Raw genomic sequence first — 27,457 nt, forward strand, 5'->3', positions numbered from 1 at the left:
TTGAACTTTAGATTTGTATTCAGTACATGAAAATTTACACAAAAAGTAAATTTTGTGTACTCTATCTCATGCACTGAAGTCTGTTTGGTGGAAACACACCACTGGTAGGAAAATAAACATTTTCTTTATGCACATTTTTATATATTCGCATGAAAATCTGTCACCAATTGGAAGGAAACCTAGCTAGCATTAAATATTGTATCAGCAAACTCAGATTAGATCTTGGGGAAACAAAAGCAGCAGCACTGAACACCTACTGAGCACCATGGCTTATGGTTAACTCCATACAAATCCTTGACACCCACAACCTAATCTCTCCCCAACATTTCTGGATGAGACTTATTTACGGATACTTCCAGCTGATTTTACAGTAACCAGTAGTACACTTCAGTTACTTCATCCATGGTGAATATGGTAACAGGGGGCAAAGTCTATTTACCTTGACATCCTGGAAGAATATCGTCTCCTGCCCATGGATTTTCATCAACTCCTGAATGGCCCGGTGGATTTTTTTATTTTTTACATAATAGATGACAACACTTTTCATACAGTGAGCAGGATAGCAAGGTCCCGCTGTCTGCCGTCTCCATTGACTTCTATTATCTCTGGCCCAATGTGGCATGTTCTGTCAGATGTCCATCTCACCCTGAAGAAGTAATTGAGAGCGAAGACATTGAGGTAGCCCTTGTTCCCCATGTCCAGCAGCTTGAAGATGTACTGCAGCGCTGCAGGTTTCTTCCTGTTCTCCAGAGCCAGAACAAAGTCCACGTACGTCTTATAGTCCTGGGAGAGATACACACAAAGTCAAGACCAGATTTAGTATTAAATCAGGTCCAGTGGTTCCCCTATATTCATTTAGCAGCGGCTGCTATATCGTTGCCACCACTCCAAAAAATGTATAAAAATAAATAATAATTTTAAGGTAAGAGTGACAAGTTACACATCTTCCTCAGATTCTCATGATTGTCAGAAATCTCCAAATTAACTAGCTAGCTAGCTTGTAATCCTGGAAGTGTAGCCATCCCTATTAGTAGATGTACTGTATGTAATAATTGTTAGCTAAAATACAGTAATGTTACGTTAGCAAAAAACTTTTTGGAGTATTTTTATACATTGGCTATGATGTCATTGAGATCAAGACATAAAATTAAACGGTCCTCAATTTTGAGATGCGTTTCAAAGGAATTCTACTCATGAATTTGAGTAGAATGTCCTTTAAAAAAGTCAGCGGTAGTTTAACAAAAAAAACTCCCAAGGGAAGACCCCAAGCAGATAAGGTTTTTACAATTTCTCCGTCGTAGGTGAGGCACTCCAGGTACACGCAGTCCAGAAAGACGCTGGTCAGAGTGCCAGTGCCGTAGCGAGACAGCTCCTCCTTACTGAGCATGCCGTTGTGGTCCTTGTCCAAATTCAGGTATTGACCTGCAAGAGGAAAGATCGACCATCTTACCAAGACAGAACAAAGACATGTAGAGTACCTTTTTTTTATTTTAACATTCAGGTATTACCGGCTTCAGATTAGTCCGATGTCTATTAGGCAAAATGTTGAAATCAAATAGCTGCTGCTTACAATAAACTCGAAGAGCAGAGGGTGCAGAGAACCAGTTGGATTCCTGGCTCACCTTGGAAAGCTCCTCATCTCTCAGCATAAGTAGAACATCCAAAAGAACTGCAGGCCAAGATGTCTTGAATCTTAATTTCCCCTGGAAATTAACATAAATAAATGGAGCAAGATGTTTGTTTTTAAGAGTGGGCACAGGTAAACAAGTTGTAGGCATGAAGATCAATCATCGGAATCTTACAGATAGGAATTCAAAACCTCAGCGTCTCTTATACATGTACAAGTCTGCACATTTGACTAGTGTTTCTGGTTAGTTATCGTTAACTAACCAGTCCGTAAAGAATCCAGGAAGAAGAAGAACTTGCGGACAGCGGTGCAGACATAGAAGGAATAGAAGGACGTCTCCAGGCCATACAGCTGAGGGAGTGTGGGGATCCATTTTAAAATGTAGTTCTCCACTTCCTGTCACATAACAAGACACATACTAACTCAATCCAACCTAAATTCCAAACAGCCTGGTGTTCAACCTATTTATGGGTTGCACATTGTCACAATATTGTTTTGAACATTTGTTTTAGGACTGATGGCCAACTGAACATTCTACTCAATGCATCCTCAATGGGCGATGGTGAAGATTTGGTCTAATGCATTACTAAACCTTGAAAACACAATGACATTTCTAAAATAAGGCAAATTATTACTAGGAAAACCTTTGGTCATCATTTTGATGTAGCCAGATTGACTTTATTTGCAGTATAACGTTAGCTAGCTAGCTAGGATTGCGGGGAGACCACCAAATTTTTAGCGCACTACCGTTAGCATTGCAAGCTATTTTTGAGAAACTTTGCTAGTTAATGACAACATTGCCATCTGTCTAAAGTACATTTAACAACATGATGATGGTGACAAAGTGTTTTCCTACTTTAGCAATGTCATCTCATCTTATTTCTAAATCACTAATGTATTCTAGGCAAATATTAATTAGCTCCCATTCTACTTTTGGGCATCAACATGGCTGCAGTGTCTGTAAAATGTTGATAACAATGGCAACTACGCAACCAAGTGATGGAGGTGCACGAATCTGGGGCTACTTGGACAATTTACACCCCAAAAGTCATAACATTTGTCTCTTTGCTGGAAAAGACAGCAATACAGAAAGGTTATCCAAAAGGTAAAAGGGTCACTGAGAAAAACATGATGTCACAGTGAAGAAAAACATTTACTGTAACCAGAGATGCTTCACAAGAGGGTGGTTCCTGCCTCAAGGTCATAGTACATATCATCTTTCACAACTCTGAAAGGCGCAAATGGGCAACCTCAATTGGAATCATGAGAAAGTAAGGAGGGAAAGGATATCCCTATTTCAGTAAGGAGCCACCAACACAAGCTTTTGGTCTGAAAGTATAGTACTAGTGAGAGTGCTTACAGACTCGCAGAGGTAACCCTGTCCGGCCATGTCATGGAGACTCAGCCCTAGCTGTGTTTGCTAGGGATGGGGGAAAAGTGTGACACCAATCAGGCCCCCGAGGACTGGAATTGCCCAGGCCTGCTCTAAACGCTCTGCAACGTGAAGTAAAAGCTGTTGAATTCCCTTTAGTTGTAGTTAATTATTTTGAAGCCTATGAACTACATCTTCTGATTAAGAATGAAATGATACTCAACAGCCTTTACATCATGTTGAATAAACCCCTAGCTTACAAATACACTATGTCTCATCATCACGGTATTCATGTTGCCTTTTAACACCAGCTAAAAACATGCTTTTGGGCTAATGTGAATGTACACATAGGTAATTCTGCTCAAGATTAGCACAAAACATTGTGGCTCCAAAATTACTAATATGCAGAGTACTCACTTGCACTTTACTCCTGCTTTGTCTCCAAACTTCAGAAAACAGTCGTAGCTTATCATTGCCTCCTCTCCTGTCATGGGTGACACTTGGTGTTTGTCGAGCAGAAACCACATGATCTATATAACAGAAAGAAGATTTAGGTAAAATAATTAGGTTTGATTACTTGAATAGACTTATGCACTTTTCCGGTGCTTGTAAAGCTTTCTATTTTAATAAAACATTTGTTTGATTCTGCCAGATGTTAGTCTCACCTGTAACTCCTCATTTGTTCAGAAGCTCCAAGCTCTTCCTCTGCAGAAAGATGGCTCTGGACTCCTCTCGCAGTTTCTGCAGAACTTCATCCTCTGCAGGAAGCTATATGGGTCACAAGATAAAAGACTTCATTAAACATGATCCTTTCAGCCCCTCAAAAAAGTAAAACAGAAGCAGGCTAATGATACAAAAGTGCATCCGTTGACACACGTCAATAATATCATAATTACTGTAGGCTGTTAAAAATGGTTGATGAGTTAAAATGTTAGGTTAGAATGTTAGAGATTGTCAGAAAATGCAATTGCTTGCTCTGTAGTAGAAGAGTGGAATGTTCTTGTAGTTCTCTGTGCTGCTTCCTCCCCTCTACTCTGTGTAGTAGTATTTAGTGAAAAGTATTGTCTCGTCTACTTTCTTTTCCTCAGTCCTCTCATGTGAACAGAAATTGATAAGTCAACGTAACATGTTGACAATAAGGCTGTGTGAATGTTCAATCATTGAAATACGTGGGTAGTTGGCTAGTGTGGCTACCGGTAGTTAGTTATCTAGCTGGACTTCTTACTCAAAAATAAAGAACGTTACGTTAACTAGCTATTCAGGTTTCTATGAAATTTGCCTAGCTAGCTAGTTAAATAAACACAACCAATATATGGATGCAGCAAACCATTAATGGAGGATGCCAATCTTATTTTCAAAAGCTCTTTCCAGTGCACTACCTTATCGTTTGACATTTTACTTCTGTTTATTCGTAATAACATGAAAACTAGCTAACCAAAGTTATGATAACTTCTAACTCCAGCGTCTAAAATTTCTAAACAATCGTAGCTCGCTTGGGATTGGTCGGCTTCGACGTGACCTCTGAACTCCAATGTCACACGATTGTGGCGTCATCATATGCGACTTTCTGATCACAGACATGCCTTCTTCTGCAGGTGAATACTCCGTAAAGTGTTATTTAGCTACATTTATTTAGCCAAATTATCATCCAAAACAAGTGCATGTAGATATTGGGTCTCCTGACTCCTTATCAAAATAATAAAACTGGCATGCTGGTTGTTTGTTTATAGGCAATGTCAATTAAAGTCTCTAGCTAGCTAATTATTTTGAACCTAATTTCTTAAAGTATCCCTGACTTCACTTGACAGTTTTTTTTGTTTAACACAGACATGAGACATCACATCTGACAGTGTACAGTAGTAGTATATTGTTACTATGAGCTCCTTCCTGATATTAAAAACAAGAATATGTCTGAAATACATTAGCCCACTCTTTAATCCAAGCACTGCTGGCTTTACTCCCCTGAATAATGTGATTAGCAAGCTATCAGTTAGTTCCAGGCTTTTATGCACTAAAGGAGGGAGTAGACATGCAGGTAACAACAGGAAAGAGGACAGACAGAGAGAATTCAATATCAGAGAGAGGCTCCCTTTTCCCAAGTCAGTGTTTGCTTCTGGGACAGCCAAGAGAACTGCTGAATACCAAAAGAAGAGGGCTGAGGAGGAACCAGACTTCCCCAGAAAGAACAAGAGAGTGAAACCCCCAGACCACCCTCTCACTGCCTCAGAATGGAAGAGCCTAAAATTGACTTCACCGAATCCTGATCGCTTTGACGTCCGGATGATGTCATCAATGCTGGCCGATGGGACAGACATCAACGTGGCCAAGTCCCTGCTGGCCTATGTTGCCATGGATACCGGTACGCTGTCTTACGAGCTGCTACTGCGGTACCTCACCCTGTGTGTCGGCAGCGGCCATCACTCTGAGGTGTTTGACATGTATGATATCATGAGGAGCCGGTTCAGGACATTAGACACTGGAGCCTCCAGCCTGTTCATAAAGGGCTTCAGCAGGACAGAACGCTGGAAGGAGGCGCTGACCATCCTGGAGAACATCAAGAGGGCCATCACGCCATCACCGCGTAACTACGGCGATACCATCGCTGGGGCGGTGCTGCATGGTGATGGTGACACTGCCTGGGCCCTGTATGCTGAGCTGATGGAGAAGGGCCTCATTCCCAACCAGGAGACATGGCAGGCCCTGTTCCAGTGTGGTCTCTCTCATCAGGGCCACGAGGACGGGCTGCAATCCATCCTGCTCCATATGAGGGACAACCAAATCTATCCCGAGGAGACTCTGGCTAAAGATATCAAAGCTTGGTTTGAGAGGTAAGTCCTGAATATAGGTTACTGAATAGGCCTACAATCACACAATGTTATTGGGACAAAGCATGGGCTGTGCCTATTTTGGTTTGATTATGATATCTTCTCCTGCCAGTCTTCCAGAACAGAAGTGGATTGGAAGCTGGTCCACCGTAGACCCCAGGTAACAACATAAACATTATTTTAATTTTCTTCATTAAACCATTAGACCTAATGAATTCAGAGTTTGAATCAGCACTTCATACACTACTTCTTCTATACTTATTCTACTTCTATTCGAAACCTAGATGGCTGGAAAATGGAAATTCTTTATTAACCTCTGACCCTGTTACCTTTGCCTTTTTAACCAGGGGAGTGTGTCGGAGCTGCCAGGCAGAGCTGGAGTCCATCCAGCTGAGTCGGGAGGAGTACGCCCAGCTCAAAGACAGGGTGATGGGGGACGTGATCCAAGGCAGAGACGTCTTCAATAAGACCACTCCAGAGGTTTGGGAACCTCTTTCTCTTAGTTTGTCTCCCTCTTGTCCTCTATCTCTGCATTGATAGTGTCCACACACATTATGCAAATTGTCTACACTACAGGTCAGCTTTATGTAATTGGTCAGCCAATCCTTTTGAGTACAGTTGGTTGTAATATATACGCAACATGCAGCAATTTCAAAGATTTTACTGAGTTACAGTTCATATAAGGAAATCAGTCAATTGAAATAAATTAATTTGGCCCGAATCTATGGATTTGACTGGGAATACAGATATGCATCTGTTGGTCACAGCTACCTTAAAAAAAGGTGAGGGTGTGGATCAGATAACCAGTCAGTATCTGGTGTGACCTCCATTTGCCTCATGCAGTGCAATATATCTCCTTCACATAAAGTTGATCAGGCTGTTGATTGTGGCCTGTGGAATGTTGTCCCACTCCTCCTCAATGGCTGTGCGAAACTATTGAGCCGTGCATTATCATGCTGAAACATGAGGTGATGGCTGCGAATGAATGGCATGACAATGGGCCTCAGGATCTCGTCACGGTATCTCTGAATTCAAATTGCCATCGATAAAATGCAATTGTGTTCGTTGTCCGTAGTTCATATCTGCCCATACCATAACCCCACCACCACCATGGGCACTCTGCTGACACAACTTTGACATCAGCAAACCGCTTGCCCACTCGATACCATACACACGGTCTGCGGTTGTGAAGCCAGTTGGACATACTGCCAAATTCTCTAAAATTATGTTGGAGGCGGCTTATGGTAGAGAAATTAACAATAAGTTATCTGGCAACAGCTCAGGTGGACATTCCTGCTGTCAGCATGCCAATTTCACGCTCCCTCAAAACTTGAGACATATGTGGCATTGTGTTGTGTGACAAAACTGCACATTTTAGAGTGGCCTTTTATTGTCCCCAGCACAAGATACACCTGTGTAATGATTGTGCCATTTAATGAGCTTCTTGATATGCCACACTTGCAGTGGTGTAAAGTACTTAAGTAAAAATACTTTAAAGTACTACTTAAGTAGTTTTCTGGGATATCTGTATTTGACTTCACTATTCATATTTTTGACGAATTTTACTTCACTACATTCCTAAACAAAATTATGTACTTTTTACGCCATACATTTTCCCTGACACCCAAAAGTACTTGTTACATTTTGAATGCTTAGCAGCACAGGAAAATGGTGAAATTCACACACTTATCAAGAGAACATCCCTGGTCATCCATACTGCCTCTGATCTGGAGGACTCATTAAACACAAATGCTTTGTTTGTAAATGATGTCCGACTGTTGGAGTGTGCCCCTGTCTATCCATACATTTTAAAAACTAGAAAATTATGCAGTCTGGTTTCCTTAATTTAAGGAATTTGAAAGGATTTACACTTGTATGTTTACTTTAGTATATTTTTAATATATTTTTGCAATATCATTTACTTCTGTTATTTAAGTATATTTAAAACCAGATACTTTTAGACTTTTACTCGAGTAGTATTTTACTGGGTGACTTTTTCACTTTTACTTGAGTCATTTTCTATTAAGGTATCTTTACTTTTACTCAAGTATGACAATTTGGTACTTTTTCCACCACTGCACACTTGTCAGGTGGGTGGATTATCTTGGCAAATGAGAAATGCTCAATAACAGGGATGTTAACAAATTTGTGAACAAAATTTGAGATAAATAAGCTTTTTGTGCTTATGGAACATTTCTGGGATCTTTTATTTCAGCTCATGAAACATGGGACCGACACTTTACATGTTGCGTTTATATTTGTGAAGTTGTGTAGTTCGACAGCAGAAAATAGTTGCGTACAATGGCCACTAGACAGTGCTAGTGTCGAATCAAACCAAATCTGCACATGTGAATTCAACGACAAGCACTGCAGGTTTCTCCACATGCACACATTGAGAATTGCACAAGAAATATGAAAAACCTATGGCAAAGTTTTATTTTGGATTTAACTATTCCTTTGGTTCTGGATGTTTTGGGGCTACATGTTTTAAGTATTGGTCAAACTTTTCAGCCATTAAATGCAGTGTTTCATGATTCAGTGTTGTTCAGGGCTGATCTTGCTTTACTCTTAGGGTTTGCTGTTGTTTAGGGGTTTATCTCCTGAATTAAACAAGATATTTTGCTGCATGAGGGCCAGTTGTATGAGCTTGGGGGTCTACTGCTTAAAATAGAAAGTCGTCCTCCAAGGGATCAGGCCTGTCCCACAATTAGATGAGATGATGGGGATTTCCAGTTGCAGAACATGTATCTCCCTGTCTCTCTCTTTGCATCTGCACTGAGCCCGCTCTTAGAGTCAGTCAGCACAGCCACACATTTCAAACATTGGTAAAGGCTGGTCAATATGTAAGTGACAAAATACATTTGACCCTTTACATTGTAAGGATATTTGATGATAGCTGCTTGTAGGCTCTTCTCAGGTCAAAATAAGTGTACTGTAACTAGCTTACCTCCATTTGTCATTGTCCTATATGTGGTCATTTATGTTTCATCAATAAGAACTCTTCAGATGCATGGTAGGAAACATACAAGTATTTGTTTATTTGAATCCCCATTAGCTTTTGCAGAGGCAGCAGCTATTCTTCCTGGGGTCCACAAAAAACAGGAAACATGACAAGTAACAAAGGACAGTCACATAAATGTAAAATACAGCTATATACAAACAATACAACCACAACAATACAACAACAACAAAAACGTGTGTGTGTGCATGTATTTGTTTGTGTGTGAGTGTGTGTCCCCTCACAGTCCCTGCCGTTCCATGAGATGTTGTTAAAAAAAAAAGTGTTTGCTTGAGTAATTGTAGATGGAAGGGAGTTTCATGCGATCTTGGCTCTGTATAATACTGTGCTTTGTTGTGAATTTGTTTTGGACTTGTGGGCTGTGAAGAGACCTCTGGTGCCATGTCTTATTGGGTATGGGTGTTTGAGCTGAATGTTATTTAATTATGCAGACAATCAGGAATTTTCATTATGGTAATACTTCTCATAAAAACTAGAAGAGAAGCATTTTATCTCTCATCAACCCTCAACCAGGAAAGGCCAGCATGCATGTTGTTGATGTTAGTTCTGTATGTGCAGTTAAGGGCAAGACATGCTGCTCTATTTTGAGCCAGCTGCTGCTCTGCTAGGTCTTTCTTTGCTGCACTTGACCATATTACCAGACAATGATCTAGATGGGACAAGACCAGAGCCTGAACAACTAGTGCAGTTGATTTGTATGTAAAAACATTTTTTTTAAAAGGCAGAACATCTTTTAATAACAGACATACCCCTCTACATCTTCACAACTTTTTCAGTATGACTTGACCATTGTAATTGACCATCCAATGTTATACCTAGGAGCTTCCTCAACTTGCTCAATGGTCATACCCAATGGTCACACCCTTTCTACACAACTCCAGTTGAGGTTTAGGTCTTCGTCTTCGAGAATGTTTTGAACCAAATCTATGGAGCGACTTCAGTGCCAACATAAATTCTATTTGAATTCCATCATTTTACATTTGTATTTGGATATAGCATTTTTTTTATTTGTAATGCACAAATTGAATCATTGTATTCATAAATTGAACTTGTATTTCATGATTTGAAACACAATTGAGTGAGTATTGCATTCAGTTATTATAATTCAATTTAATTGAATATTCAAATGCAATATTTATATTGTTGTTTTCAATATGGTAGATATTGCATTCATTGTGGATCAAGTTTACAAACTATAATTTCAAGTTGATCAAAGTTTGTATATTCGACTTCTCAAATGCATTCAGATTCAGTTTTCAGATTCAAAAACAGAGACAACATCCTGGTACTTTGCCAGCCAGGAAAGGTAGAGGAGAACAGATAGAATCAAACGCTCACTGTGGTCAACAGAAGTTTCTGGTGGTTTCTAAAGCCAACGTGGCATGTTTAATGCATTTTCTTTCTATGAATTTGGCTCTAGCATTTTAACTGTTTTGGCTCTAAGCTATTATGACCCCATTCCTGAAAGTTAAGACTTTCTGGAACGTGGACGTGCCTTCTGTTTCCTGCTATGATGATCACAGGCCGTGTTAGGAGTGTCAACAATTTGGCCCACATTAGAATATAGTTGAATAGCCCTGTCATAGCCCTTCTAAGGATAGCTGTTCCACTCCCTATGTAATCTTGTTCTTGTGACTGACTGGGTTTGAACCAGGGCTCTTGCATGTCACAAGACTTTGTTAGTAGAGCTGGGACACCGTCCATATCTTTCACTTATTGCATGCATTTAGCTGATACCGTTCATTACGGTAAGTAGCCTATACCATAGAAATGTAAAGTTTGAAATTAAATAAGTTTGCTGATATGGTTGATTCTTAACTGGACAATTGATGACCACAACCATCAAACTAGTAGTAGTAGTTTAAAGGATAATAACAAACAAAACAGTTGCACATTGTTATGAACATATTGTTCAATTTATCGTTATTGCATCAATTCAGGCAGTTTATCACAACATGGTTTTATACCCATATTACCCTGCTCTATGTGTTAGCCCACTTAGCTAAACCCTATAGGCATCCGTTCAGGAGTTTAATGTAAAGGATGACACATTGCTTGCCTAACGAGTACCGCATCCCCCTGATTCAGCTTATACTGAGACTCGAACACAGGACGTCTGCCTTGCAAACATACTTGACCGCCCTCCTGAAGTGTTCCAACCCACCAAGATATTTAAAAAGGCCTTCTTCAATTGCACAAGGTGCGACAATTCAGGCTTATGAGTGTGTTTCACAGATCCCGATCTGCTACATTCACCCACTAAACTCACTCCACAGCGACCCCAGTTGTTGAACCAGCGCATCTGTAGATCCAAGTCCAGTGGCACCATTGTAAAGGACATCACGTTGACTGCTTCCCCCTGATTCAGCTCATATGGAGAGGCCTTCTTTAATTGTGCAGACTGAGGAGTGAGTTTCACAGATCCCTATCTGCTACACTAGATCCAGCAAGGTTACTCATCAAAAGAGCGTGGTTTGGTGATCCATGCTTATGTGATGAGAACCTTGCCTGTGACCTGAAGACGTGTTAGTTTGACATGTGTTAGCTTGTGTTAGATGTGTACGTTTTAAGTCTCCGGCAAGGGTAGTCATTATAAGGTTAACATGTTTCTGACTTAGGCATTGGTCCTGTGGCTTGGATGGGTCTCTTCAAAGAGTAGGTCAAAAGGGGTTGAAGTGTAACACAGGCGGATCAGTGACCATGTTTGTGTGATGAGTAACTTGTCTGAGACCTGAAAAGTTGCATTGTCAGGATACAGGATACCTGGGTTAGAAAGCGCATCAGTCAAGCTGATACCGGTCTCAGGCAAGGTTGCTCATCACATGCATGGATCACCAAACCACCTCTGTTGCACTCTCATTAAATGGGGTGCAGAGATCCTTCTGCTTCTGTTTGCCACAGAAAGTGTTGTTGTTGTTGGGCAGTACTTTTAGACTTTTCCTCAAGTAGTATTTTACTGGGTGACTCACTTCTACTTGAGTAATTTTCTATTGAGATATCTTTACTTTTGCTCAAGTATGACAATTGGGTACTTTTTCCACCACTGAGAACTACTGTGTTAAATCTGTTTTGTCTTAAAGGGATACTTTGGGATTTTGGCAATGTGGCCCTGTATCTACTTTCCCAGAGTCAAATAAACTCATGGATTAATGTTTTGTGTCTCTGTCGAGTAGGAAGGAAGTTAGAGGTAGTTTCACAAGCCAATGCTAACTAGTGTTAGAGCAATGGGAACTATCCTTTATAGATACTGTTTCATGGGAAATATAATTTTTGTACAGATGTACAAAGCATTAGGAACACCTTCCTAATATTGAGTTGCACCCCCTTTTGCCCTCAGAACAGATTTACTTTGTCCGGGCATGGACTCTACAAGGTGTCAAGTGTTCCACAGGGATGCTGGCCCATGTTGACTCTAATACTTCCCACAGTTGTGTCAAGTTGGCTGGATGTCCCTTTGGATAGTGGACCATTCTTGATGCAGACAGGAAACTGTTGAGTGTGAAAAACCCAGCAGCACCTGGCACCTACTACCATACCCCGTTCAAAGACACTTAAATATTTTGTCTTGTCCATTCACCGTCTGTATGGAACACACACACAATCCATGTCTCGAGGCTTAAAAATCCTTCTTTAATCTGTCTCCCCCCTTCATCTACACTGATTGAAGTGGATTTAACAGGTGACATCAATAAGGGATCATATAGCTTTCCTCTGGATTCACCTGGTCAGTCTGTCTACGTCATGGAAAGGGCAGGTGTTCCTAATGTTTTGTACACTCAGTGTATATTGTATAATAAAGTGATAGGCTATTTCATGGCAGTTTATTTGGGAAATTCAATTTTCTTTTGATTACTCGATTGCATGTCAGGATGAACTGTAATACATTAAGTCCCTGTTCTGAGCTGTAATCCCTCTTTGTTGCTTTAGGTAACATTAGTTTTGTTTATATCTGGGCATAGCGTGGACATTTTTTGGGCCTGCTGCAGTCATATAAGCTACACAAAAGAGTTTCACATTTCAACCCTCAACAGGATCTCACATGAGTGACCCTGGAAAGTCCCTGTGTGTGTATGTGCGTTTGTCTGTGCTTGCGCGGACTCTAACCCCCCATGGTTACATGAGTGAGTAGTTTATGATGTGAAACCAGTGTGAGGCACTGAAAACTAACGCCCTCAGTCCTGGTGCTGGGGCTGGAGCTCCTATGCAGCATTAGTGTTTTCTTTGCAAGGTTCAACTTCATTGTAAAGTCTATCACATGAAAGAGTGCAAGAAAAATGCATTTAGAATAAATTGAAAAGCAACGGTACCATTTTTTAATTAAATCATTTTGTCTATGATTCACAGATTAAAATTAGAACCCACTTGTTATGGTTTGTCTGCGGTGCAGCACTGCTTTATATTAGCCTATTTCTCTGTCTGTCCCAATTAATACTTTCGGAGGTGAATTCCTAGAATAAGCATAACATAGTCTTGCACTGAGAAGTAAGATATTATTGTTGTTCTGTAACTAACCAGGATGTAAAGGGCAACATTTTGCCGCAGGTTGACAGGGAACACCCTGGCTTGCAGGGTTTTAGAATGTAGAACCAGCCATAGAACACAACATAACAACCTGTTCCTCGCGCTTTAGACTAGAGGGAGATGACAGACCGGTGGAACAGCCACATGTATTTTTATCTACAATTTTTGTTTTGGGTGGTTGGATTGAATACAGTTATGTGGAATGTCACTGTAAAGCCTAATGCTATTAAGATATCAATGCAAATGTTATTGGCCACGTGCTACATACAACGGGTATAGAATTTACCATGAAATTATTGCTTGTATGAGGTATTTCAGATAGATACAGTGCATTCGGAAGTATTCAGACCCCTTCCCCTTTTCCACATTTTGTTACGTTATAACCTTATTCTAAAATTGATTAAATACCGTTTTTCCTCATCAATCTACACACAATACCACATAATGACAAAACGAAAACAGGTTTTTAAAACAGTGCATGTCAGAGCAAAAACCAAGCCATGAGATCAAAGGAATTGTCCTTAGCGCTCCGAGACAGGTTTGTGTTGAGGAACAGATCTGGGGAAGGGTACTTAAACATTTCTGCAGCATTGAAGGTCCCCAAGAATCTTCCAGAAGGACAATCATCTCTGCAGCACTCCACCAATCAGGCCTTTTTGATAGAGTGGCCAGCCTGAAGCCTCTCCTCAGTAAAAGGAACATGACAGCCTGCTTGGAGTTTGCCAAAAGGCACCTAAAGGACTCTCAGACCATGAAAAACAAGATTCTCTGGTCTGATGAAACCAAGATTGAACTCTTGTATGTGTATGTTTGTGTGTTTGTTTTGTGTCGGTTTGTGTGCTTATGTAGTGTATGTGTTTGCGTTTTGTATGAAAGTGTCAGTGTAGTGTGTGTATGTAGTGTGTATATATATATATAGTCTTGTGAGTTTGCATAGAGACAGTAGGGTCCGGGCAGATAGTCCGGGTAACTATTTGATGAACTATTTAGCAGTCTTATGGCGTGGGGTAGAAGCTGACCACATTTAAAATACCCAAATGCGGGACAACAGGATGATTTTGCTGGACAATGTAGTATGTCTGTGTGATCCCCCCTCAATCTTTTTTTTCTAAATTAGTAGTGTTTGAATTTGTTGATTAAATGTGGGAGAGGATTGTTTGGTTGTGGGACACAGGACACGGGACCAAGGACGAAAATGTAAGACTGTCCTGCACAATCTGGGACATGTGGTCACCCTACTGTGCAGGTGTGAGTGGGCCATGTTATGTCCTTAATGATGTGGAAGCCAAGATACGTGAAGCTCACGACCTGCTCCGCTACAGCCCGATCGATGTGGATGGGGGCGTGCTCTCCCCTCTTTCTCCTGTAGTCCTCGATCAGCTCCTTGGTCTTACTAGCATTGAGGGAGAGGTTGGTGTCCTGGCACCACACTGCTATGTCTCTGACCTCCCTGTAGGAGGTCTCATCGCCGTCGGTGATCAGGCCGACCACCGTTGTGTTGCCAGCAAAATTGATGATGTTGTAGTTGTGCGTGGCCACACAGTCTTGGGTGAACAGGGAGTACAGGAGTGGACTAAGCACACACCCCTGAGGGCCCCCCATGTTGAGAGTCAGCATGGCAGAAGTGTTGTTGCCTACTCTCACCACCTTGGGCCGGCCCGTTAGGCAGTCCATGACCCAGTTGCCGAGGAAGGTGTTCAGTCCCAAGGTCCCCAACTTGGTGATGAGTTTGGAGGGGACTATGGTGTTAAATGCTGAGCTGTCGTCTGAACAACATTCTCACATAGTTTTTTTCCCCTCTTGTCCAGGTGGGAGAGGGCAGTGTGAATTTACATTTTGCATCATCTGTCAATCTTTTGGGGTGGTATGCGAATTGGACTGGGTCCATGGTGCCTGGGATGATGGTGTTGATGTGTGTCATGACCAGCCTTTCAAAGCACTTCATAATTACAGATGTGAGTGCCAGGATGATTACAGTATTTTAGGCAGGTTACCTTGGAATTCTTGGGAACTGGGACAATGGTGATCAGTTTGAAGCATGTTGAGATTACAGACTAGGACAGTGAGAGATTGAAAATGTCTGTGAAGTCAGTACTGAGGCGACACTACAGCCTGGGGTTGGATCCCGTGACCGGGAGCCCCATTAAAAATCAGCTGTTTCCAGCTACAATAGTCATTTACAACATCAACAATGTCTACACTGTATTTCTGATCAATTTGATGTTGTTTTAATATACAAAAAAATAGCTTTCTTTCAAAAACAAGGACATTTCTAAGTGACCCCAAACTTTTGAATGGGAGTGTAGGTTCATTGGTGATTTAGACATTTTATTGGTTCCAGACAGTATTGCAGATACGCAGTTGATAAAATTGTTTCTCAGCATTGTCTCCTTTTTCCATGTGGAAAACTCAGTTATGCAAGAACAATGAAGAAGAGCCATCAAATGTGAAATATTCTCTCCCTACCAGGGAGAAACTCTGGAGAGATGCAAAGGTGCCTCCTATCAAGTGTAACTGGGTGGTTGCCATGCTATGCTCAGCTAAACCCATTCCCTCCACAATGGAACTAGAGTGGAGATCCATTGTCTCTGACTCCATCAAAAACAACATCTAGGCACAAGTCACGTGACCCTACAACCTCTGGGAATTCCCAGTTCTTCCAGTCCCAACTCGCCATGACAACTGCTAGTGCTGCAGGGGAGCAGATAGCAACACAACAAGCTGTGTTTAAAAGGTAGAGGTGAAGTAAAGGGAAAGTAAGCTCTTCCCCAGGCTATTGGTTAACGAGATGTTAACGTCCTGCCTTTATCCCAGAGGCCTAATGATATATTAGAATGTCTATGGCCTGAAACAGGGCCTGAATGTTTCTTCAATACTTAATGTCCTTTAGTTGCAGAACTCGTTCTCCCTTCTGCAACACAGGGATTCCCCAAATATTATTCCTCTTTCCGTCCCATACAGATGTCTCATTGCGATGCTGTTGCTTACAAAGTCAAAAGCTTTTGCTAAATTTGCTATAGTTTTTTTTGTATAGTTTTTCTCAGGGGTATACAGTACTTTACTGTTGTTCTGGTGGACTTTAGGATTGTATTGGGGGTGTGTCAGGGGATTTTTCAGGCTCTTTGCTAGCAGAGACAAAGAAGTGAAAGTACTGGCCTGTTCCATGGGCTACAGTATTGTATAATGGACACTTATACCACATTATGTGTTGGTTTGTAGGCTGTAGTTGGTCTGTCTTGTTGCATTCTCAGGAAACATGGTGAAATATTAGCATCTATATGTGATGAAATGAATTTAAAAATATATTTTTATGTATGTCGCAATCAAATTTTTTTTCCATTTCTTTCATCACAAATAGATGCTAATATATACACCATGTTTCCTGAGAATGCAACAAGACTGACCATGTATGTCGCAATCTAAAAAAAGTATTTCATGTGTCAGTGGATCTCTATTTCCTATGTACTAAGCAGCAGTGACAGCAACATGAGAGACCTATGCATGCATACCTGCAGTGTAGAATGTACATGATAGACAGACAGACAGGTGGAGGTGTGGCCTGGGTTGACATGTGGCCTATCCAGAAATTCTGCGCTGTGCTGTGTACTGCCATATTTATATCTGGACCCAGTCCAGTTTCCCATTGAAACGGAAACAATGAAAGAAAAACAAGAGCGAGAAGGAAGTCCTGGCTGTCGAGTTAAGTAAATATTGACCATGCCATGTTTGATTTATCTTGCCCTGCTACTGAAGTTCATCCTTGTTGTGTACAGACCAGCATGCATCATGAGCTGGTGCTCAAGACTTTCAAGTATTTTTTTTGTGAATAAGTATGTGAATTTCCCACCCCCTCATAGATCACCTGATAGCTGTGAGACATTTAATTTAAAAAATATTAAATATAATATGGACTTGACATGCACAAACATTTCAAATGGAAGCATAAAACATTTAACCACATATGTAAACCGGAAGCTTTGGTAACCAAGTGTTTCTCCCTCTCCTAGGAGCTGGAGAGCTTCAAGAACTTTGTCAAGCGGAAGCCGGCCTTTGACGTGGTCATAGATGGACTCAATGTGGCCAACATTGGCATCAAAGGGAACCAGTCGCAGACGGTGAGTTCTCTGCGAATGTGAGTCCAGAACAACAATCACAGGGTATGAAATGTTCTGAGTTGGCACCATTGATCTGACATTTAAGGATGTGGTGTTGTGCTATTGATTAGTGATGGGACGGGGGGGACGATAGTTACATTTTGGGATAATATTTTACTTATTTTTACCCCTTTTTCCCCCCAATTTCGTGGTATCCAGTTGGTAGTTAGTCTTGTCTGATTGCTGAAACACGACCCAACTCAGCCGCACTGCTTCTTGACAAAATGCCCGCTTAAGCCAGCCACACCAATGTGTCGGAGGAAACACCGTAAACCTGGCGACCGTGTCAGCGTGCATGCGCCTGGCTCGCCGCAGGAGTCGCTAGAGCGCGGTGGAACAAGGACATTTCTGCCAGTCAAACCCTCCCGGACAACGCTGGGCCAATTGTGTGCCACCCCATGGGTCTCCCGGTCGTGGCCTGCTGCGACAGAGCCTGGACTCGAACCAGGATCTCTAGTGGCACAGCCAGCAACTGCGATGCAGTGCCTTAGACCACTGCGCCACTCGGGAGGCCGACGGGGATATTATTTTTGACGATATATTGTACTGTTCTGACAATATCGCAATATAATTTTAGCGGAAGTTGGCTGTATCTGCACCAAAACGCCAGTATTTTTTTCCTTCATAGCTTATTTTCCATCTTCTTTTTAAATAGGGAGCCAATTCGTTTTCAGCACTTTTATTTTATTGACTGATCAAAATTCCGTTTATCATGGCTCTCTATTGTCCCTCTGCAGCAGACATATGGTGAGCAATATGTTTTGAACATCAAATCACAATAAAATCACTGTCCCGAATCACTATCTATCTATCTATCTATCACAGTATATCACAAAAGTGAGTACACCCCTCACATTTTTGTAAATATTTAAGTACATCTTTTCATGTGACAACACTGAAGAAATGACACTTGGCTACAATGTAAAGTAGTGAGTGTACAGCTTGTATAACAGTGTAAATTTGCTGTCCCCTCAAAATAACTCAACACACAGCCATTCATGTCTAAACCGCTAGCAACAAAAGTGAGTACACCCCTAAGTGAAAATGTCCAAATTGGGCCCAAAGTTTTCCAGCACTGCCTTAACCCTCTTGGGCATGGAGTTCATCAGAGCTTCACAGGTTGCCACTGGAGTCCTCTTCCACTCCTCCATGACGACATCACGGAGCAGGTGGATGTTAGAGACCTTGCACTCCTCCACCTTCCGTTTGAGGATGCCCCACAGATGCTCAATAGGGTTTAGGTCTGGAGACATGCTTGGCCAGTCCATCACCTTTACCCTCAGCTTCTTTAGCAAGACAGTGGTCGTCTTGGGGGTGTGTTTGGGGTCGTTATCATGTTGGAATACTGCCCTGCGGCCCAGTCTCCGAAGGGAGGGGATCATGCTCTGCTTCAGTATGTCACAGTACATGTTGGCATTCATGGTTCCCTCAATGAACTGTAGCTCCCCAGTGCCGGCAGCACTCATGCAGCCCCAGACCATGACACTCCCACCACCATGCTTGACTGTAGGCAAGACACACTTGTCTTTGTACTCCTCACCTGGTTGCCGCCACACACGCTTGACACCATCTGAACCAAATGAGTTTATCTTGGTCTCATCAGACCACAGGACATGGTTCCATTAATCCATGTCCTTAGTCTGCTTGTCTTCAGCAAACTGTTTGTGGGCTTTCTTGTGCATTATCCTTAGAAGAGGCTTCCTTCTGGGACGACAGCCATGCAGACCAATTTGATGCAGTGTACGGCGTATGGTCTGAGCACTGACAGGCTGACCCCCCACCTCTTCAACCTCTGCAGCAATGCTGGCAGCACTCATGAGCAACAATTCTTTTTTTCAGATCCTCAGAGAGTTCTTTGCCATGAGGTGCCATGTTGAACTTCCAGTAACCAGTCAGTATAAGGGAGTGTGAGAGCGATGACACCAAATTTAACACACCTGCTCCCCATTCATACCTGAGACCTTGTAACACTAATGAGTCACATGACACCGGGGAGGGAAAATGGCTAATTGGGCCCAATTTGGACATTTTCACTTAGGGGTGTACTCACTTTTGTTGCCAGCGGATTAGACATTAATGTCTGTGTGTTGAGTTATTTTGAGGGGACAGCAAATTTACACTGTTATACAAGCTATACACTCACTACTTTACATTGTAGCAAAGTGTCATTTCTTCAGTGTTGTCACATGAAAAGATATACTTAAATATTTACAAAAATGTGAGGGGTGTACTGTACTCACTTTTGTGATATACAGTGTATATATATATATATATATATATATATCAGAAGAAGAAAAAAACGTCCCTTTTTCAGGACCCTGTCTTTCAAAGATAATTCATAAAAATCCAAATAACTTCACAGATCTTCATTGTGAAGGGTTTAAACACAGTTTCCCGTGCTTGTTCAGTGAACCATAAACAATGAATGAACATGCACCTGTGGAACGGTCGTCAAGACACTTACAGCTTACAGACGGTAGGCAATTAAGGTCAGAGTTATGGAAACTTAGGACACTAAAGAGGCCTTTCTACTGACTCTGAAAAACACCAAAAGAAAGATGCCCAGGGTCCCTGCTCATCTGCGTGAACGTGCCTTAGGCATGCTGCAAGGAGGCATGAGGACTGCAGATATGGCCAGGGCAATACATTTTAATGTCCATACTCTGAGATGCCTAAGACAGCGCTACAGGGAGACAGGACGAACAGCTGATCGTCCTTGCAGTGGCAGACCACGTGTAACAACACCTGCACAGGATCGGTACATCCGAACATCACACCTACAGGACAGGTACTGGATGGCAACAACAACTGCCCGAGTTACACCAGGAACACACAATCCCTCCATCAGTGCTCAGACTGTCCGCAATAGGCTGAGAGAGGCTGGACTGAGGGCTTGTAGGCCTGTTGTAAGGCAGGTCCTCACCAGACATCACCGGCAACAACGTCACCTATGGGCACAAACCCACTGTCGCTGGACCAGACAGGACTGGCAAAAAGTTCTCTTCACTGATGAGTCGCGGTTTTGTCTCACCAGGGATGATGGTCGGATTTGCTTTTATCGTCGAAGGAATGAGCGTTACATCGAGGCCTGTACTCTGGAGCGGGATCAATTTGGAGGTGAAGGGTCCGTCATGGTCTGGGGCGGTGTGTCACAGCATCATCGGACTGAGCTTGTTGTCATTGTACGCAATCTCAACGCTGTGTGTTACAGGGAACACATCCTCCTCCCTCATGTGGTACCCTTCTTGCAGGCTCTTCTTGACATGACCCTCCAGCATGACAATGCCACCAGCCATACTGCTCGTTCTGTGTGTGATTTCCTGCAAGACAAGAATGTCAATGTTCTGCCATGGCCAGCAAAGAGCCCGGATCTCAATCCCATTGTGCACATCTGGGACCTGTTGGATCGGAGGGTGAGGGCTAGGGCCATTCCCCCAAGAAATGCCCAGGAACTTGCCGGTGCCTTGGTGGAAGAGTGGGGTAACATCTCACAGCAAGAACTGTCAAATCTGGTGCAGTCCATGAGGAGGAGATGCACTGCAATACTTAATGCAGCTGGTGGCCACACCAGATACTGACTGTTACTTTTGAATTTGACCCCCCCTTTGTTCAGGGACACATTATTCAATTTATGTCAGTCACATGTCTGTGGAACTTGTTCAGTTTATGTCTCAGTTGTTGAGTCTTATGTTCATACAAATATTTACACATGTTAAGTTTGCTGAAAATTAACGCAGTTGACAGTGAGAGGACGCTTCTTTTTTTGCTGAGTTTATATAGCATTGTGAGAATCCCAATACATATCGTATCGGCATGTAAGTAAAGTGATAATATCGTGAGGTCACTGGCAATTTCCCAGCACTACTAGTGATGTGCCTTCTGCAGTGCAATTAGACTGCAACCTATAAACAGTAACTATTAGAACATAGTGCACATGCACAGCTGGTGTTACCACTTCCATTTCAGTGTGTTTAGGTTCATACTGACTCACTGTTAGTCTTACTCAGTCTTCCACACTAACCAAACCACAGTCAGCGTCAATCAAAAGCAATATTCCAATGCAGGGGATGTTTCCTAAATCTGAACTTTTTTACTACTTGAGTGGTCGAGCATCAGTCATCATCATGAAAGCAAATACTCTCGAACGTCTCAGACTTGGGTTGAATCAGTGGGAGAAAATTAATTTTTCCCCCACTGATGACTAAGGCTGGAATCACTGTCAATATTACGAATTCCTAGTAACGGAATATAAAGGGTGCCTATCTTGTATTTGTAACTCAGTACAATTAAGTCATTCTGGACAGGATGTACGGTATGTCTGCTCCCTCTCTCCGGTTGCTACTAGGGGATGATATAGTGCACAGCACAGCCACGCCAGCATGTATAGACCCCTCGAAAAGAGCCAAATACAAATATCCATCTTGAATTCCAATGAAGTGAATAAGTTGTAATGCCAGCCCACATAAGTTACCCATGTGCTTCCCCCACTTGAGACACAGAGGAGATGGCATTGTCACGGCTGCATGGGGCTATGGGAGGCTGTTAATAAATGACAACACTTTTTCATGTGGGAAAGATGGGTATATTTTTAGTGCTGTGTATATTTATTTAACCATGGGCTCATAGCCGAAGAAACCCACAGAGTATTATATCTGTGCTCTGTAAGCAGAACCCTCAGTCACCACAGTCTGGCCAGCAGTCTGCCATGCATACACAAACACACACACACAGTGTGAATAATCCCTCCACCTCCCCACAGCTGTTTAGCTTCTTGTTTCTCTGACAGGTGAGCTGAGCATTAGTGAGGAGCAGGGGGGGGACTGTGGCCTCAGGGCACTTACTGCATAGAGTAGATATGAATAACCTGCTTCCAGCTTTCAAATACAGCAGTTCTGTATTTCTATAAATGCAGCACATGTAGCTTTGTTTCAGCACACCTACAGACTCTGATGCCTTATTGAGGGGATTTCTCTTCCATTCTAATATGACTAAAATCAGTATTTGTGTATTTGTGGTGCTGACTTCTGTCCTAGTTATCAGCTAAAGGTCACATCTCCCCAACCCACTCGTCTGCATTCTCAACCACATCAGACAGACATACAATCGGACATGTCAGAGTTTTTGCATGTGTGTGAAACTATTATTATACTGAACAAAAATATAAATGCAACATGCAACAATTTCAAAGATTTTACTGAGGTACAGTTCGTATAAGGAAATCAGTATTTCACATGACTGCGAATACAGATATGCATCATTGGCCACAGATACCTTAAAAAAAGGAAAGGGCTGTCTGGGATGACCAAGCAGGCAACGAGAGACAACTAATTAGGGTGCAAACAATATTAGGGTCAGTAGCGGTGTGTGGGTAAATTCACTGGGGAAGCCAGAAAAAATGCCATATTATAACATATGTGTTGTGATAATTGCGTTGTTTGCTCTATAACCTGTTAATTAATATGTCTAAAGGCAGACAATAAGAAGACACAGTGGCAGAATAAATTCAACCATACCTTTTATTTTGTCACAAAACCGGATAGCAACCTCTGTCTGGTTTAGTCCTCAAAGCATATTGCATGTAACAGACCTACAGCTTGGTCAAGCAAGTTAATGTTTCTGACATTTTTGGACCACTAAACAACTATTGATTTAGAACCACAGGGAGTTACCTCAAGTCTCAAAGAAAACAGGAGCTGCCTCCACTATTCCGGCACCATTTCAACTTCAACATTTCAACATCATCAAATCACCTCTGCTTCATCTAATACAGTGATAACTAAAAGGTACCAAAAACAATTTAGTCCAATCAAAGTAAGCTAAATATGATGTGGCTGCCCATGGTTCTGATTTCTGTGTGTGAACATGTGTGCGCGTATTTTAACGTTGACGAAACGGTCATTAGGTACACGCTTTTATTTTTGTTGTCCTAGGCTACCTGGCTAAAATGCTTGCTCGCTAGCCTAACTTACAATCATGAGCAATGTTAGCTAGTTAACATTAGCCTTCTACATCTAGCTACATATTGAACTTCCATCCTCTCAGGCCAGGGGCACAACAATGTATGAATTAATGGTTGGATCAGAATAGCCGTTATAATCATTGGCCAGTTTGGAGAATTAAGTAAAATCACAAGTCCAAATCCCTATCAACATCCATGGCTAATTTAGGAAAGGGCCAATTTTAGCTAGCTAGCTAGTCACCGGAGGACAACAACACAACATGATGCAACAATTCAAATTGTTTATTTCAAAGACGTATGCTCTCAATGCGATTTGATAGGAGTGATGCCAAAATCCAAGCTGGCTTCCCTTGTCACTTTTTTTTGGTGTGCCAGGACCATTCACAGTTGAGCTCGCTCAGTTTAGCTCAATGCTGATTGGATCATTTTTTATACTTTTTTTAACCAGGGAGGACAAATGCTCGCTGGCTTCCCTTGCATCCCATTCAGTGCTACTGGGAGCAACAAGGTTATACTAATTTGGACCAGACCGCATCAGATAGATGGCCTACACATAGAGACAGTGGGGCGCTGTTTGGCTCGCTCGGATGCTTTCTCCGGTGAGATACATTAAGCCTCTTGCGAATTGAAGAAAAATTATGAAATACATAGAGATGAAAGATAAATTATTGTATGTTTTTTTTATTGGCACATTTTTTAGGGAAGCCTGGCTTCCCTTGGCATCCATTAATACATACCACTGACAAAGGTTTTATTTCTCAAAACAGAAAATACAAATTATGTCAAGGAAATAAACCAAAGTGCTTTAAAATATACAAAGGGATACGTTATTTGAAATGAAAAACGGACTGTCCTATACAGTCTTAACTTAAAAAATAACTTTGATCCAACGTGCAGGAACAGAACGTACACGAACAGAACGTACACGAACAGAACGTACACAAACCAAAAATCAACTACCTGAAGGCAGACTATAAGGAGAGTGGCCAGTTCCATTCCCTGGTCCAAGGGGAGTCTGCAAACCATCAAGTTTACATTATAACAAGAATGATATAACGTTTAGATCATGTTTTTAAATACAATAATTATTTTAACAATAACAGTACACGATATCAATGTATAACTGTACTTCACTATTTTAAACTCTTCGGGGGGGGGGTCCCCGGAGTGAACAGACCGTTGGCATTTCCCAACGCCCCGCCTGAACCCTATTTTAAGCCTGGGATTCTGTTTGGGCCTCCTTTACCAGAACACCGTAGCATCCCATGCTGGAGACATGAGGCTGTAAAAGCCTATTTATGTTTGATCCAAAAATGTGGTCGGAGACCGTGTGGATGGTGTGACGCAATTGCGGAGCCTCGGAAGGCACGCAGAGGCCAAATCGAGCTCTCTACCGCATCGCTGTGCGCCTCTTAAATGTTGTAACAATGTTGTAACAACCACGTAAACTATGGAGCATGCACTCAACATAGAAACAATGATAGCAACTGCCAAACTGTATTTCTGCACTAAAGTTATGTATGGGATATAAGAAACAAGCTATGTGTCACATCATCATTTATTTTATATGTGATTTATTTCACCTTTATTTAACCAGGTAGGCTAGTTGAAGTTCTCATTTGCAACTGCGACCTGGCCAAGATAAAGCGTAGCAATTCGACACATACAAATACACATGAAATAAACAAAACATACAGTCAATAATACAGTAGAACAAAAGAAAACAAAAAGTCTATATACAGTGAGTGCAAATGAGGTAAGTTAAGGAAATAAATAGGCCATGGTGGCGAAGTAATTACAATATAGCAATTAAACACTGGAATGGTAGATCAGCAGAAGATGAATGTGCAGGTAGAGATACTGGGGTGCAAAGGAGCTAAATAAATAAATACCAGTATGGGGATGAGGTAGGTAGATAGATGGGCTGTTTACAGATGGGCTATGTACAGGTGCAGTGATCTGTAAGCTGCTCTGACAGCTGGTGCTTAAAGCTAGTGAGGGAGATGTGAGTCTCCAGCTTCAGAGATTTTTGCAATTCGTTCCAGTCATGGGCAGCAGAGAACTGGAAGGAAAGACGACAAAAGGAAGAATTGGCTTTGGGGATGACCAGTGAGATATATCTGCTGGAGCGCGTGCTACGAGTGGGTGCTGTTATGGTGACCAGTGAGCTGAGATAAGGCGGGGCTTTACCTAGCAGAGACTTGTAGATAACCTGTAGCCAGTGGGTTTGGCGACGAGTATGAAGCGAGGGCCAACCAACGAGAGAGTACAGGTCGCAATGGTGGGTAGTGTATGGGGCTTTGGTGACAAAACGGATGGCACTGTGATAGACTGCATCCAGTTTGCTGAGTAGAGTGTTGGAGGCTATTTTATAGATGACATTACCAAAGTCGAGGATCGGTAGGATGGTCAGTTTTGAGTGAAGGATGCTTTTTTGCGATATAGGAAGCCGATTCTAGATTTTATTTTGGACTGGAGATGCTTAATGTGAGTCTGGAAGGAGAGTTTACAGTCTAACCAGACACCCAGGTATTTGTAGTTGTCCACGTATTCTAAGTCAGAGCCGTCCAGAGTAGTGATGCTGGACGGGAGAGCAGGTGCGGGCAGTGATCGATTGAATAGCATGCATTTAGTTTTACTTGCGTTTAAGAGCAGTTGGAGGCCACGGAAGGAGAGGTGTATGGCATTGAAGCTCGTCTGGAGGTTAGTTAACACAGTGTCCAAGGAGGGGCCAGAAGTATACAGAAGTATACAGAATGGTGTCGTCTGCGTAGAGGTGGATCAGAGAAACACCAGCAGCAAGAGCAACATCATTTATGTATACAGAAAAGAGAGTTGGCCCGAGAATTGAACCCTGTGGCACACCCATAGACTGTCAGAGGTCCGGACAACAGGCCCTCCGATTTGACACACTGAACTCTATCAGAGAAGTAGTTGGTAAACCAGGCGAGGCAATCATTTGAGAAACCAAGGCTGTTGAGTCTGCCAATAAGAATGTTGTGATTGACAGAGTCGAAAGCCTTGGCCAGGTCGATGAATACGGCTGCACAGTAATGTCTCTTATCGATGGTGGTTATGATGTCGTTTAGAACCTTGAGCGTGGCTGAGGTGCACGCATGACCAGCTCTGAAACCAGATTGCATAGCGGAGAAGGTATGGTGGGATTCGAAATGGTCAGTAATCTGTTTGTTAACTTGGCTTTCGAAGACCTTAGAAAGACAGGGTAGGATAGATATAGGTCTGTAGCAGTTTGGGTCTAGAGTGTCACCCCCTTTGAAGAGGGGGTTGACCGCGGCAGCTTTCCAATCTTTGGGAATCTCAGACAATACGAAAGAGAGGTTGAACAGGCTAGTAATAGGGGTTGCAACAATTTCAGCAGATAATATATACAGTGGGGCAAAAAAGTATTTAGTCAGCCACCAATTGTGCAAGTTCTCCCACTTAAAATGATGAGAGAGGCCTGTAATTTTCATCATAGGTACACTTCAACTATGACAGACAAAATGAGAAAAAAAATCCAGAAAATCACATTGTAGGATTTTTAGTGAATTTATGTGCAAATAATGGTGGAAAATAAGTATTTAGTCACCTACAAACAAGCAAGATTTCTGGGTCTCACAGACCTGTTCTTTAAGAGGCTCCTCTGTCCTCCACTCGTTACCTGTATTAATGGCACCTGTTTGAACTTGTTATCAGTATAAAAGACACCTGTCCACAACCTCAAACAGTCACACTCCAAACTCCACTATGGCCAAGAACAAAGAGCTGTCAAAGGACACCAGAAACAAAATTGTAGACCTGCACCAGACTGGGAAGACTGAATCTGCAATAGGTAAGCAGCTTGGTTTGAAGAAATCAACTGTGGGAGCAATTATTAGGAGACATAGAAGACCACTGATAATCTCCCTCCATCTGGGGCTCCGCGCAAGATCTCACCCCGTGGGGTCAAAATGATCACAAGAACGGTGAGCAAAAATCCC

At 42.1% G+C, this 27,457-nt stretch overlaps 1 protein-coding gene and 1 pseudogene across 2 annotated transcripts in view; one reads left to right on the forward strand and one right to left on the reverse strand.

The window, feature by feature from the left end:
* On the reverse strand, nt 1-4,553 carry LOC110498336 (serine/threonine-protein phosphatase 2A regulatory subunit B'' subunit gamma-like; annotated as a pseudogene). Its single transcript, XR_016488701.1, has 6 exons — nt 4,538-4,553; nt 3,417-3,529; nt 1,891-2,023; nt 1,571-1,703; nt 1,286-1,422; nt 1-783 (listed from the first exon to the last, which is right to left on the reverse strand). The product of XR_016488701.1 is annotated as a serine/threonine-protein phosphatase 2A regulatory subunit B'' subunit gamma-like (transcript).
* LOC110497728 (mitochondrial ribonuclease P catalytic subunit) overlaps nt 4,506-27,457 on the forward strand; it is a 25,422-nt gene continuing 2,470 nt past the window's right edge. Inside the window, exons 1-5 of the mRNA XM_021574048.3 lie at nt 4,506-4,594; nt 4,827-5,827; nt 5,937-5,984; nt 6,172-6,304; nt 17,372-17,479. Of these exons, the coding sequence (XP_021429723.3) occupies nt 4,875-5,827; nt 5,937-5,984; nt 6,172-6,304; nt 17,372-17,479 (1,242 nt within the window). The 5' untranslated portion in view covers nt 4,506-4,594; nt 4,827-4,874. The remainder of the gene's footprint in view (nt 4,595-4,826; nt 5,828-5,936; nt 5,985-6,171; nt 6,305-17,371; nt 17,480-27,457) is intronic.

The sequence above is a fragment of the Oncorhynchus mykiss genome, chromosome 19 (genome assembly GCF_057628025.1).
Source record: "Oncorhynchus mykiss isolate SJ-2025 chromosome 19, ASM5762802v1, whole genome shotgun sequence".
In the NCBI taxonomy this organism is placed as follows: Eukaryota; Metazoa; Chordata; class Actinopteri; order Salmoniformes; family Salmonidae; genus Oncorhynchus; species Oncorhynchus mykiss.